Source organism: Hemicordylus capensis, chromosome 1 (genome assembly GCF_027244095.1).
Source record: "Hemicordylus capensis ecotype Gifberg chromosome 1, rHemCap1.1.pri, whole genome shotgun sequence".
Taxonomy (NCBI): domain Eukaryota; kingdom Metazoa; phylum Chordata; class Lepidosauria; order Squamata; family Cordylidae; genus Hemicordylus; species Hemicordylus capensis.
In genome coordinates this window covers 251,014,581-251,029,317 of record NC_069657.1, presented here as the reverse complement: position 1 = coordinate 251,029,317, position 14,737 = coordinate 251,014,581, and the positions used below count along the sequence as shown (strand labels likewise).

Below are 14,737 nucleotides of genomic sequence, written 5' to 3'. Positions count from 1 at the left end.
TTATGGTAAGAAAGATCCAGCTTTATTGAAAATTTATACATGACTTGTATTGCAATAAATAAACATAACAGTTTCCACAAAAATGAGTAGGATGCTAGAGAAGGATATATTAACTTGCAACGGGATTCTGCAAACAATGGCAAGATAGACTCCTGATGGGTACAGAATAAATATGAACAGCATTGTGGAGCCAGATTGCAGATGTCCAACAGGATGGAGAGAAGGGAACTAAACTAAGAGATAAATAAATAATTATTTGTTTTAAAAAACAGTTTTGCCTCTAAAGAAGAAATGTGTTTTGTAAACTGATCACACTTGGTTAGCCTCATAATTACAATCACTTCTTCAAATCATAAGGGCCTTGCAAGCTATAGGTTAAAAAGAACTGCTCTCTGAGCACATCAGAAAGCCTTAAATTTATAGTTATACTTACAATAAAAATGTAAAACTGCTGTTGAAATAAAATTGGTAAATATAGCACGGTTAAAATAAATGGTCTGAGTATGATCTAACAATAAAATTTTAGGTAACATATTAAATATTACATGTGGCATGGCTAGATGAAATAATTAAGAATGAATTTTATCTTCCTCTACAATGCTATTACATAAAATAAAGTATTTTAAAATTCAGATACCAGGTTTTCCCCACCTTAAACGCCCTTGATATTTCAAAAACATTTGGGTATAAACTTATTTAAAATAATTTTAAAAGTATGTCTAAGCTCACAACTAAATCTTGGTGAAAAGTTAGTTCTGAACTAATATTGCTTGAGTGGCAAGGGAAAAAAAAAACAAAAACCCAAAGCAATTCAGGGTACAGCTGGTCTAGCCAAATGCAAGGTTTTAACATTTTACAAAGTGTATTATATATTGGTTTTCCCCCCCAGTCTTGGTTCCGGAAGTTCCAAAACATAAAAAGGTTTAGGCTATAAAATAGGACAGTGTCTTGCCCCATGAAGTCTGGTCACTGAAGGACACATTTTTCTTCTTTCTTGGCCATTTTCCCCTTGTTTTGTTCAAGAGTCCTTTCCAAATGTTCATCTTCTTCTTCAGCCCTGGAAAACCAAAGTTGTCAGTTTTCTTATTAATGTTTTACTTTGCACCTTAGTGCAATAGCTTCTGCAGAGAACCCCTGAGGAACTCAGACCCCCAAGTATCATTTCAGGCAAGAGGGCATGCCATCTGATTGGATGGTTAATATCTGGTGGGATAGCCATTAAGGGAATCCAGGATTCTATGGATGTAGTAATTGCTTCAGCATTGGATTCCTGAACTTCCCACAGAGTTTTCTTCCCTGAATGGTATTGATAAAACGAAGCTACAATAAGGGACAAGCATACTTTATCTAGAGCTATTGGCCAAGACATCAAGGATATAAAACTTACTGTTTTTCTTGGGCATCTAAATCTCTGACGAGCGCATCACGTTTATTAACAAGAATAACAAGTTCGTCCAGCAAAAGCTGCTCTCGCCTTTTTTGGGCTTCAGTCTTTTGCCAGTCTGAAAAGAAAAGCATCCAGAAATTTGTGCCTTGAAAGCTCAATATGTATGTTCTCAACAAATCAGTGTCAGATATTTGGCCTTCATAATATAGCCTCTTCCTCTGTAGGGACCAAGAAAGGTCGAAGAACTTTTGCTCATTTCACATTCCTGTGGATTTGGGCAGGTTTTATCTATTGTGACTCTCATTTGACTTCTTCGGTTGCAACCTGATAAATTAGACAATTCCTTACATAAAAATGAAAACACCTACTTTGCAGTAATTTTCATGTTCCAAAACATCAAGTAAACATAGAATGGAATGGAATATTCATTTTATAATTTTGTTGTGAAATTAGAAACATTTAATAGTTTGATATTCTTTGCCAATTTCTTACTTAATTTTATCTAGACAATCTCTCCTTTAACCCATTCCCTAAATGTGTGTGCAGGGATTTATTTCTGAAACAGGAAAAGTTACAGAGGAATTCCCCCTGTCCAAAACCAAATACAACACACACACACCCCAACTCACTTGCCTTAATCTGACTGTAACCTCCTCTCTCTTCCAAATATTCTATTCTTTGTTAATTTCTTCCTTGCTACATCTTAGCAGTTAGAAATGTCTCACATTGGGCACCAGATGCTTCAGAGTAACTTTTAAAGTAGGTATCAGATAATTAGCATTTTTCTTTGAGGTAAAATACATCTACTAGACAATATTAAACTGCTTCCTCCATAATAGGACACACTGTTTGGTAGCTTGCATAATAGCTGAATCTTAGGCCTTTGCCTAAGGGACAATTTGAAATATGTTTGTTAAAGCTGACAATACAAAAAACAACAACGTGATGAGGAACAAATCTATATTTAATTTCTTTCACTGTTCTGATTTTGCTTTTATATCTTATTCTGAGATGTCACAGAAGAAGTGAAGCCTTCTCATATCAATTCCTTTCTATGGTGCATTGTCTGTCACTTTTTATAAGCCAAACAGTATCAGTATTCCATTTAAAAGCACAGATTTAACATTGGAGCACTCCTGAAGCTCCAAATCAACTGCTCTCTAGGCCAGACTGCAAGGGCCTGTAGCTGTCAATCAACCACCAGTCTGCCCCGCCTCCCTCATTAGGAAGGTAAACAATGAAAAGAAGGAGAAGTAGATGATGAGGGCGATAGCAGAACAAATGAGAAGCAGGAGCGAAACAGGACACCAGCTTTAAAAGAAAAACTCCATAGCTTCTGACTCATGTGGTGTCCTCTCCTCTATCCACTTTCCAAAAAACAGAGGAAAGAGAGTGCAACCCTTTTGGATTTCTCTCTTCTCTCTCCATTGCCCTGGGCAATCATGTTAAAACTCACATGGCTGGTGCTTATTCAGATAAACCTAACAATGCACACCAATGGTTACCATGTGAATCTTCACAAACCACACAAGAATGTGCTGGTTCAAATCCCCCTGACCCCCCTCTAAAGCAAAATTTATTCAAGGCAGCAAACTGTTCAGAAGCTTTATGAAAGCAAGTGGTGCTAGAGTGAATTCAGTCTTGTATTTACAAATTAAAAATTAGATGCAGACTCATCCAATAAAGGTTAGAACAGCAGTAAAAAGCCAGGAATCTTCAATTGCCTTCTCAATAAGCATAGTTAGTACATTTATACTAACATGCACATAGGGAAAATATATACACTGTCATAGCAAAATAATTTCTGTAAATACTATATTTTTGGCACTGCATTTACAAGAAAATGCCCTAATAAACTGTTCAGCAGAAATGGTTGTTACTACCACTTACTATTCAACATTTAGTTAGCATCAAAATTCTGGAAGGCATAGTCCTTGCCACCTTTAAACAGACAATAGCTTAGTTACCGATAATTTGTTAAGATCTTACATTTTCAGTGTTTAGTTTAGAGCTGGAAATCAAATCTCCAAAGAGCTGACATTTCTAAATATAACCAATGCCCAAAAGGGATATGACACTATTTATAAATAGTCCCAAGCATATTTTGTTGGAAATAAATCCCACTGATTTCAGTGGGATTGATTTCGGTATAAACACATTTAGGATTGCAACCAGAGTTTGTTTGCATTGAAATAAAAAGTGCTTTTTGTAGAACAAATGAATACAGAGTCATTAGAATACCTAAAGTTTGGTAATTAAAATGGTTGACAATAAGACCTGGTTTTCTTGTCTTTTACACAACTCATAACCAGTTAAATATGGTATTTCAGAAGTGCACACATGCATACATACACAAGCCTACCTAACTTGGTATTTTTCTTGCAATCTGAAAATATAACCTTGCTGTTTTCCCTTATATCAGCCATTTAGCGCTAACCTAGGTTTGGGGAAGAACTGCTTTGGACAAAATGCTAATATGCATGGTACTTTTTATTTCTAAAATTCAAAAACCTGGTGAAGAAATATAACTCTTAAAAAAACCCTGCAACATTATACACTGATATGCCTCTTTCAAACAAGTTTGCTGGTAAATTAGTTCATGTCACAACTATGTTATGTAGCATGTACTAGTAGAAATATATATGGCCCAGCAAACTGTCCTCCTTATTCTGGCCTAATTTGTGAACAATAATGGTTGCAATCTTCCTGATTATGTTTTCTATAATATCCAAAGGCTCAAGACAAAGAAAGATTAAAATGTTACTTTATTTCTCAATATGCTAATTTTCAACATTTCCCACATACAGCACTGTTTTCTTTGATGTAAATCTGATTTTAGTGGTACTTATTGTTAGGAATTTTGAAACTCCGATTTTTAGCAGCTTGCCTAACTCACACTTCAGTCCCTAAATGAATGCATATGGAAACAAATCCTACTGATTTCAGCTGAACTCACTTATGATCTGGGCGTTCATATTCCGAGTTCCAGAAGTTTAGAAACAAGGAAGATCAACTCACTAATAACACCTTACTATAGCATGTAAAGTTATTATTTCTAAGAATTGTTTCAAAGAATCAGTAAACTGGTCCCACAAATCCAAGTGGGCTTTAGATCTGTTTAGTTCCAAGCAGTAGGGCAGCCCCCAACCCATCACTGCCACTGAACAAACTGCTGTTGAAAATAGTTTGTGATACAGCATGGGTGTCAGTTATTATTATTATTATTCCTGATGTGCTTATAAGTGTTAACTAAAAGCACAATATATTTAAACTATATTCATTGCAGGCTTCTAAAATACCACTTTTACTTGGTTGTTTTTTTCCTTGCAGACTTTGGCCTGTTAGACCCATCACACATTACTTTATGCTACATAATGGCTTTTGGGCTGCAATTCCAAGCAAGTTCCTTTGAAATCAATGGGATTACTCCCAAGAACATGTGTTTAAGGATTGGGGTGCAGATTGGCTTAAACCTAAGTATTTAGGCATAATGCTTGTGCAGTCACTGGCAGTGTCCAATTTTTAAAGAAGTATATAGATTTTAAAAGTCTATATGGAATAAAATGTTCCAATAGCTAGACTATGCAAGGTTTCACTTTTTTTGTATTAGTTGCTTTTTAAAAAGAAGATAACCATTTCAGAAAAAAGAAAACAGATGGAAGTATTCTAGCAGAAAAGCACTAATGAAAAATGACTAAAGTTCTGTAGTTAAAAAAAATCCCTTCAATCTTGTTGCTAAAAAAATAAGCCTTGCACTTTTGATGAAAATTAACGCTAGTTTTGTAAAGAGCACATTGGGGGATTGCAGTCAAAGCCTTATCTTTAGTTCCAGTCAACTAGCAATCCTGAAAGAGTTTGCATCATCATCAGAGGAGGCCATTTGATAGGATTCTACTGCTGAACCTAATCAATCTATGGAATACTGTGGCAGCGCCGTGTAACAAAGCTAAAATAGATTTACAAATGGGGTTTTAGGGGATAAGCTCCTCCACAGGATTACATATTGATTTTAAATATAAAAAGCTTATCATATAAACCATAACTACAAAAATAGTGAACCTATGCATAAATCCTTTTAAGAAGAGCACCCACTTCAAACTCGGAGCCAAGAATGAATCAAGATGTACAGAACTCTAAAGGAGCTCCATTTCTTGGGCAGCAAAATGAACATTTCCACCCCCACCCCAAGGTGCGCTAAACATTAACTTTATCTGTTTTCTATGGCGGCATTAAATTTGAACAAGAGGGCAATCTACACAAAAAAAGTAGCTGTAGTATGTTTTAAAGTCCAAAAATCCTCAAAACTCAGCTGGTGGTTGCTGTATGTTTACACCTTGTTTGTATGAGATAGCTGGATTCTGCATGGGTTTACTGCTGGTTTATGTAAGGCACATCAAAAATATGCTAGTAGGATTCCCCCCCACCACCCTCCCACCAACACATAACCATATTATACATTGATATGTGGTGTCTCCGAGAAGAGCAGTACTGTTTGCAAACATATGGCCTGTTGGCTATATATATTGTCTGCATGAAATGCCTTAACATATCAAAAGGCTATTCTACTGCAAACACACATGTAATCTATTAAAACAGATGTGTAGACCTTGCCCCTGCCTCACTAAATGTCCAATGGTCAATGCTCTAAAACAATGCTGCTGCTCACATACTGCTTCAAGCAGCAAGGCAGGCTGGTGTCCAATAAACTACCTTTATCTGTAATCAACCTTTCGCCAGGTCATCAGCAAACCAAGTAAATTAGATTTTTAAACAGTACTGTCATGTGTTGAAGATTCATGATTTTTCTAACAGCAATGATTATCTCCCTAAATATCAAACAGATGTAATTTGAATTACTTCTTTAAAACAACATGCCGCTCTATTCCTCAAATATCCAGAATTATAAACCTATTCATGGTATACACATTCTCCTTCATATTTTACACATGCACATGAGATATTAATTAATACTCACTTAACAGAGCATATGCAATATCATGGATTAAAAACAGAAATCTGCATTTTAGTAATTGGTGTGGCCTCATTCTAAGGTTTTGCCAAAATGCTCTTATTTCCAGGGATTGGGAGCTTCACCCCATATTGTCAGCCCATATGGCTGTCATAGATATACCTAGACTAAGTTTGCCACATCAGGGGTGTAGCAAGGTTGGAGAGGGCCCTGGGACAAGATCTGATGGTGACTCCCGCATCTGCCTATGACACCCACCCCCTGACTGTCTTTGCCACACATCTACCTGAATGGCCGTGCTCATGTCAAGTTGATATGGCCTGATGATGTCACCAAGTTGGCGCAACTGCAGTGGCTCAGCGAGGCAGGGCTGCCCTGTTGACAGTGAGGAGAGGCCTGCCTTAAAGGGGCTACCTGTTCTCACTGGGATTAGGGTAGCTCTTCCTCACTGAACAGCCATGGCTGCCAGCTTGGTGACACTGGAGAGTGGCCGGCACAAGATGGGGGGGTGAACACCCAGAGCAGGGGGACAGGGAGGTGGCAGGTGACCCAATATTTGCTATCCACCCCACTCAGTGGTGGCTACACCCCATATCACATGCCTGGTAACCTCAGAATCACCCCACCACACAAGCAGTCCAAATGGCCATTAGAAATAACTTATTTTAAGGCGCAGCAAGAGGGATTGTTGGTGGCAGTGTAAAATCCAGAGGCAAACACCAGAATCCCCTGGGGTTGTAAGGGATGCTTGATCACAGTTTCAATTGCAATAAAATGACTACAAAATGCAATATGAGAGATGCTCTATGATGTTACCCTGACCCTTAGGTCACACAGATCACGGGCTGCTAGGACAGTTATGGTGGGTGACCTGAAAAGGGAATCCAGGATTCCTTGAGATATTGCATCGGATGTAGCAGCTGTGGATAAGCTGGGAATTATGCTCCAGAATGATCTGTGACATCACAGAGGATCCTAAGTGACAGTTCTTTTATGTGCTCCAGCTGCTTGGATTGGTAAAATATCTTGGCCAGGCCTGGGTGTTTTGGTTAATTACAAAAGAGAAAAGGTGTCTGCAGGAGAGCTGGTCTTGCGGTAGCAAGCATGACTTGTCCCTTAAGCTAAGCAGGATCTGCCCTGGTTGCATATGAATGGGAGACTAGAAGTGTGAGCAGTGTAAGATATTCCCCTCAGGAGATGGAGCTGCTCTGGGAAGAGCAGGAGATTTCAAGTTCCTTCCCTGGCTTCTCCAAGATAGGGCTGAGAGAAATTCCTGCCTGCAACCTTGGACAAGCCGCTGCTAGTCAAATCAGAATTTTATTACGGTCACAAACCAGCAAGATCAAAATTTTTAAAGGATTCAGTTGAGCAATAAAAACATTACGAAATTTACAAAAGATAAAACAAAACTTGGCCACATTGACAGAAATCGTATCTTTAAATTTAGACAGCAAAAGCTCCAAGAGAAAGTGATCTGTGTGGCCAGAGAATTCCTTTAACTAAGGTAAAATATACTTAGTACGACTATCCCTATAAAGGGTACAATAAAGAATTACATGGGTAGTGGTCTCTATATCACCTGAACCACAGGGACAAAGACGATCTGCATAGGGTATTCTCTTATATTTCCCTTCTGTAACTGCAGTAGGGAGTACATTGAGACAGGTGAGGGTCTATGCTTGCCTAAATTTGGGTATCAGAATTTTATCTAGGTAATCAGTGGGTTTGGAACTCATAAGCACCGCTGCCAGTCTGTGAAGAAAATACTGAGCTTGATAGACCAATGGTCTGACTCAGTATATGGCAGCTTCCTATGTTCCTATTTTATGCGATACCTCCTGTTAGGAATGCCACAATAATTAGGCAGGTCGGATTTCCAAATAGATACCTTAGCTTCAGAGGTGTGGACAATCAACTTTTTGTCTGGTCCGATCAGATTTACTTTCAGTTTAGGATTTTTTTTTTTTTTTTTAGAGCAAATACATAAACTCTTGTGCAAGCCAGTCAGGGGTTTGAATGAGAACATGCATCCGGATGTGCATTTGGTTAATAGGAATGGGCAGCACTTGCATTTGGATGCACATCTGATTTATGCAGGGGTGTAGCTATAATTGAGTGGATGGGTTCAAAGAATCTGGGGCCCCCCAGGTCCACCCCTCTCTATTTTCTTCATTATCTCCCTTACTCCAAGGGGCCACCAGGAAGAGGGGCGAACACGGGTCCTCTCTCCCCTAGCCACACCCCTGGATTTATGCTTGCAGCTTCTAAAAGCAAGGATATCGGAGAAACTCCATGAAATTTCTGTAGATATGAGACTGTACGGCTGGGAGAATACCAGGAAATAAAACAGGCAGGTGGAAATAAAAGGGAAGGTTTTCCATTTCTTCTTCTTGTGTTCTCTGTAGATATGAGAGACTGTACGGCTGGGAGAATACCAGGAAATAAAACAGGCAGGTGGAAATAAAGGGGAAGGTTTTCCATTTCTTCTTCTTGTGTTCCTTCTGTAGTTGTGTGCAAGAATTGGTAACTAGGAGTAGTGATGTGCCCAGACCGGTCCGGAGGACATTCTACAGGCCTCTGGACTGGTCCGGACATGGGTGGTTTGGGTTCAGGTGGATTGGGGTGGGAGGTTCCTTTAAGGGTGGGGGAGGGTTTACTTACCCCTTCTGCGCTTTCCCAACTCCGGTACCTGTATTTCCTTTAGCAATCTTGCGGCAGGATACCTCCCTGCTGCCACTTTCCCCACTGGGCTACATGCGCGCCCGTATTTCCCTTAGCAATCGGGTGGCAGGAACCTCCCTGCCGCCCCTTCGCCTGCTTGGCTGCGCACGCACACCCATATTTTCCTCAGCAATAAGGAGGTATCCTGCCGCCCCTTCGCCTGCTTGGCTGCATGCATGCCCATATTTCCCTTAGCAATCGGCCGGCAGGATACCTCCCTGCCGCCCCTTTGCCCGCTTGGCAGCAAAAGGCTTTAAGAAGCCTTTTGCGCGCACACACGCATGCAAAAGGGGCGGCAGGGAGGTATCCTGCCGCCCCGATTGCTAAAGGAAATACGGGCTCCGGAGTTGGGAAAGCGCGGGAGGGGTAAGTAAACCCTCCCCCGCCCTTAAGGAACCCCCTATCCCAGTGCTGGACCGCAGCTCCGCAGTTCCATGCACACCCCTAACAAGGAGTACAAGGAACCATCATTTGGGCAAGTTTTAAGACTTGGCTCAGTTTAGGATGAGGCAAACCAACTGCTGTACCAGCACAAAGTAATACAGCATAACTCTGTGCTGGCACACAATATTACATTTATATTACAGGAGGACAATCCAAAGCATATGTCCAGTACTACCGGACCACTAATCTGTGAAACTGTTTAACCTATTTGAGTATTGATGGTGGAAGGGGAATGCAGGAGAGGTAATTGTAAATTCCTAGTGAAGCAGACTGAGTAAAATGTAAATGCCAAAGCATGATCAAAACACACTAGCCATCTCAAAATACAGTAGCCCCAAAAAGAATTGAACAGATATTATTACTGACTGCAGCAATGATGACTGCAATATAAATATGAAAAGCACAACAAGTTTTTCTGTATCTTGGCCCTCCTCTCTAACCCCACGCACACTTTATTTGTTTTAAAACTAGCTCAGTGTTACTTCACACTTTTGCTTAAGAAACTCCCAAGTTTTAAGACATAATAATCTTCAAAAGGACACTTTCTAGATGCTTAGGCCCAAAGTTTTATTTTCATATTTAATTATTTTAGCTGTCAAACTCCACTTTAGAAAGCAGTTCATATGTTCTGGGTTTAGACTTTATTCAGGAATCCTGCATTTCTTGAATTTTGTCAGGAAACTACAAAGAGTAGATTAGAAAACTACCTGACACCTCATGCCTTTTTCTCTGAAACTTATGCTTTCAGTGATGTCGCTAAACTAATTAGAATTGATTTATTATGGATCAGGTACCTTATCAGGTGAAGAAAGAAATTACCATGGACAGTCAAAGGGTTAAGAGGTCAATATAGAATAGCAAAATCAATTTGCATTGATTAGACAAAAGGTCCATTTTACAGAGCTCAGAGGATTAACTTTTAAGCAAACATCTTTGAACTGTAAAGACAGAATTTGTGGCTGAAAGGCATAAGTAGAACAGCTTTATAAAAAACTTGGCAAATTTAAATAACAAAATAAGGTAAAGGAGTGGTTTAACCTATCTGGATGTTTACTTATATTATGAATCTTTCTTAGGATTATTGTACAATTCATTTAAAAGCATTATGAAGAGCAGGCAATTGTTTAATTTATCCCCTATGTCAATCTGTTCAGGAGTTTTCATTCAGGTGAGGTGACTGGCCTCTTAGAGAGATACAGAGAATGAAGAAAATATGTCCAAAGGATTGTACTAATCCTGTCATTTTGTTTGATGAAATATTTACTTGACACATGCATGATATTTTTATAACGAAGATGGACGAGGTCTTTTCTTTCCATGGAAGATTTGTTGCTAACAAACGTTTAAGATGAAAAATAATGAACTTGATGTGTATGGGTCATTTCTTCTGTTTTGTATCAGGCAAAATCAGTGTTTTTGTATCAAAGCAAATGGCACTTCATCCTAAAAACAAGATAAAACCCAACTCTTTGCATTTCCCCTACTATTCTTTTTTCAAGTTTATTTTAAGAGGAACTACACATTTTGTTTGCACAGGTCTACACACTGACAAGGCCATGTTTGGTACAGAAATGGATACACTATATTTCCCAAGGGTATCTAAAGAAATATGTTTTTCCCCACAGATAGAAATTTAACTTTTAAAATATGTCTTACCTTCAATGGCAAGCATTGCTCTTAACTCCCTGTTGAGCAGTTCGTACCGTCTTTCTAGGTCATGTTCTTTTTCCCTAGGCAAGTTGCAAAAGTTCATCAATATGTTAATTACTAAATCATTAAACACTTAAAAGAACCTTTAATTTACATTGATTTTTAGGACTCATAACTGACTTTTCTCTTTAGGTTTAAGCTACTCTAAACAAATGATACACAAACACAAAGCCTTATTTAGACAGAATTAGTATTGCCAGATGCCTCTTGTTTTGAAAGGCACCACTTATTTTAAAGGATTGTCCCCTAGTCAAGTATATCAGAAGCCACAGGACATAACATATTTCCTTTATTGAAAAGACACAAACAAAAAACCTCACAAAACACCTGACCAACTCCATCACACACAGTGGTGCTTACAGAGCTGAGATTCTGAGCTAGGTAGAATATTCAGTAATGTTTAATTTTCTTTCATCACTACATGTTAAATTCCCTTGCACTATTTTAGATAATGCATAGCACTATGCTGCTGTAGTCCAATAGAATACATATTAATAGCCGCTCATCAAAAAGCCTAAATTCTAGATACCCCAGCATTTGCCCTGCAATGCTGCCCCACACAATGTCAGACTTAAAGGGTGTAAAACTTCATGTATTGGAACAGAAAACAAATGAAAATAATATGATTATTAAGACTTTCAGAGAGACAGCTATTATTATTATTATATTACTAGTTGACGTGACTATCAGAAATTACAGGCAACAGGTACTTTTCAGACCATTTGTCTTCTCTGTGAGTTTATTCTGGCATAATGGGCCTTGAGGGAAACTACCTCCCTTGTTTCTGCCTGTTTGTCTTCCTTGTTGTGCCCTCATTGTGTAGCTCTCTTTGTATTCATGACAACAATTAATATGAGGCAGATGTGCTAAAATGCTGATTAAATAATCCTAAACAATAGTTTATGACCTAGGTGTTTGAATTTGGCAGGGTTTTTTGTATTTAATTTGAAATTATTTCTTCACAACAGTGACTGCGTAGTATGTTGATAATACTGAGATCCTATGTTGGCAAGTTATTGGTTTTATATGTCATGGTTTTATTTATTTTTCATGGGCAACTGTATTTTAACTGTGGTTTGGATCATTAGTGATGTAGTCAGTGGGTGTTGCTGGTAAACATGATCACTGCAAAAAGGAAAGGAGGCAGGGACCTGAAGCACACAACAGTAGGATGTTGCTGGCTGCTTCAGTTGATAATCACACTTACTTTAAGGCTAATTAAGGGTAAATTAAGCTTCTGAGACAGTGGTTTTTTGTAGTGGGATGGAGTGTATATCAGATCTGAATGCTCTAAAGGCCCGGAAGGTGAAGGGAATTAAAGGGTTTTGGAGCACACTTGGAAATTACTTGGATTACACTTGGATTAAAAATACTTATATACCACTTTTCAACAACAACAAAAAAGTTCTCAAAGTGGTTGACATAGCAAAGTGTATGAGAAAATGGTTCCCTGTCCCCAAAGGGCTCACAATCTCACGCTCCCCCACAACACACAGCGTTCACTGGAGACATGCTATGCAGGCTCAGTTGGGACAGTTGTTCTCCCTCTGCTAAATGCAAGAGCACCATCAGTGCAGAAATATGCTTCTAGCTCAGCTAGGAGGGATGCTATGAAGGAACCATGCATATATTTATGAGAAGCAGCATAAATACTCAGGGTTTAAATTTGAGACAAGACTCCATGCCCTGCTTTCAGTGCTAGGCTTCAGCTGTGAAAAGGAGTACTTCTAAGCACATTTCCTCAGAGTTCCCTAACCATTCAGTAGCCACAGGCAGCCTCCCCATGTCTAGGGCTTCTGAGAGAGTGTGTATGCCCTCCAAGCAGAGCTGAGCCTGGGCATTGCTCTTTAAAAAAAACAAAAAACACCATTACTGAAAGCAAAGAACTAATAAACCAATAGAGAAGAACTGAAAAAGTACTATGGTGACCCTGCCACCCTCCAAGACAAATATCAAAAGGACAAGCCACATAGTACAGCTCCATGACAATACACTTTTAAAAGACATAAACCCCACAATTAAAACAATGCTAAAAATAATATAAAAACAATTCAAAATGATTAAAACTATTTAAAACCAATTAAAATACATTTAACAACAACAACACTTTACAAGCCTTAGAAGGCCAGGCCAAATAAATAGGTTTTTAGGGCTCTCTTAAAGGCCGACAGCGAGCCTAAACTGCAGATATCTGCCGGGAGTGCATTCCATAGACCAGGAGCAGCTACAGAAAAGGCCCTGTTCCGAGTCGCCACCAGACGTACCGGTGGCAGCCGGAGATGGACCTCTCCAGATGACCTCAACGAGCGATGGGGATCATACAGAAGAAGAAGCTCTCTCAGGTAACCCGGACCCAAGCTGTTCAGAGCTTTAAAGGTAATAACCAGCACTTTGTATTTCGCCTGGAAACATATTGGCAGCCAGTGCAGCTGTTTTAAGACAGGCATAATATGGTCTCTCTGGGTTACCCCAGAGACCAATCTGGCTGCTGCATTTTGAACTAACTGAAGTTTCCAAACTACATACAAAGGCAGTCCCACGTAGAGTGCATTGCAGTAGTCGAACCTGGAGGTTACCAGCTGATGCACCACTGTTTTGAGAGCATTCATTTCAAGGAATGGACGCAGCTGTCGAATCAGCTGAAGCTGATAGAAAGTGCTCCTGGCCATAGCCTCCATCTGAGATACCATGGTGAGGTCTGGATCCAAGAGCACTCCCAAGCTGCTTACCTGTTCCTTCTGGGGGAGTGTAACTCCATCCAGCACAGGAAGATCTAACTCATCCCTTAAATTCCGACTCCCCACAATGAGCACCTCCGTCTTGCTTGGATTCAGCTTCAATTTGTTATCCCTCATCCAGCCCATTACTGCCTGTAGGCAGGCATTTAGGGAGTGAATGCCATTTCCTGATGATGAAGATGATGATGATAAGGAGAAATAGATTTGGGTGTCATCAGCATACTGATAACATCCTGCACCAAATCTCCTGATGACCTCACCCAGCAGTTTCATGTAAATATTAAAAAGCATTGGTGACAAAATGGAACCCTGAGAGACTCCATGTAATGACAATGCAATGTGTGTGGTGAGAACAGGAAATGTTCAAAGCAAAGTACTGCATCTACCCCCCCCCCCCCGCCGGATTCCTTGAACTGCCCTTCACTGGCAGTTTCTGCTTCTGGCAAAGATGAACAGACAAAAATGTCTACTTTGGACATTACCAAAAAGTGCAGAAAACACAATTTACCTGCAATTCCTGTACCCCTCATCTCTGGATGGATTACCTAACATCTGAAGCCACTCCACAATGGCTTCCCACCCCACCGATAGTTATCCATTCCATTTGCATATTTCCCTAATAAGATTTATGCTCTTACTGTTAACGTGAACATATTTAATTTATCAGCCTTTCCTCCTCCCTTCTCCCTATTTTCTCACAATCCTACATTTGTCTTGATCAAGTATTTGCTTCAAGGTGGCAGACTGCACAGGTGATACACACACAGA

The 14,737-nt window shown here is 39.5% G+C and overlaps 1 protein-coding gene across 1 annotated transcript in view; it reads right to left on the bottom strand.

Moving 5' to 3' along the window:
- EHBP1 (EH domain binding protein 1) overlaps positions 1 to 14,737 on the bottom strand; it is a 418,269-nt gene continuing 403,532 nt past the window's right edge. The window contains 3 exon segments of the mRNA XM_053284345.1: positions 1 to 1,057; positions 1,388 to 1,502; positions 11,178 to 11,251. Of these exon segments, the coding sequence (XP_053140320.1) occupies positions 967 to 1,057; positions 1,388 to 1,502; positions 11,178 to 11,251 (280 nt within the window). The 3' untranslated portion in view covers positions 1 to 966.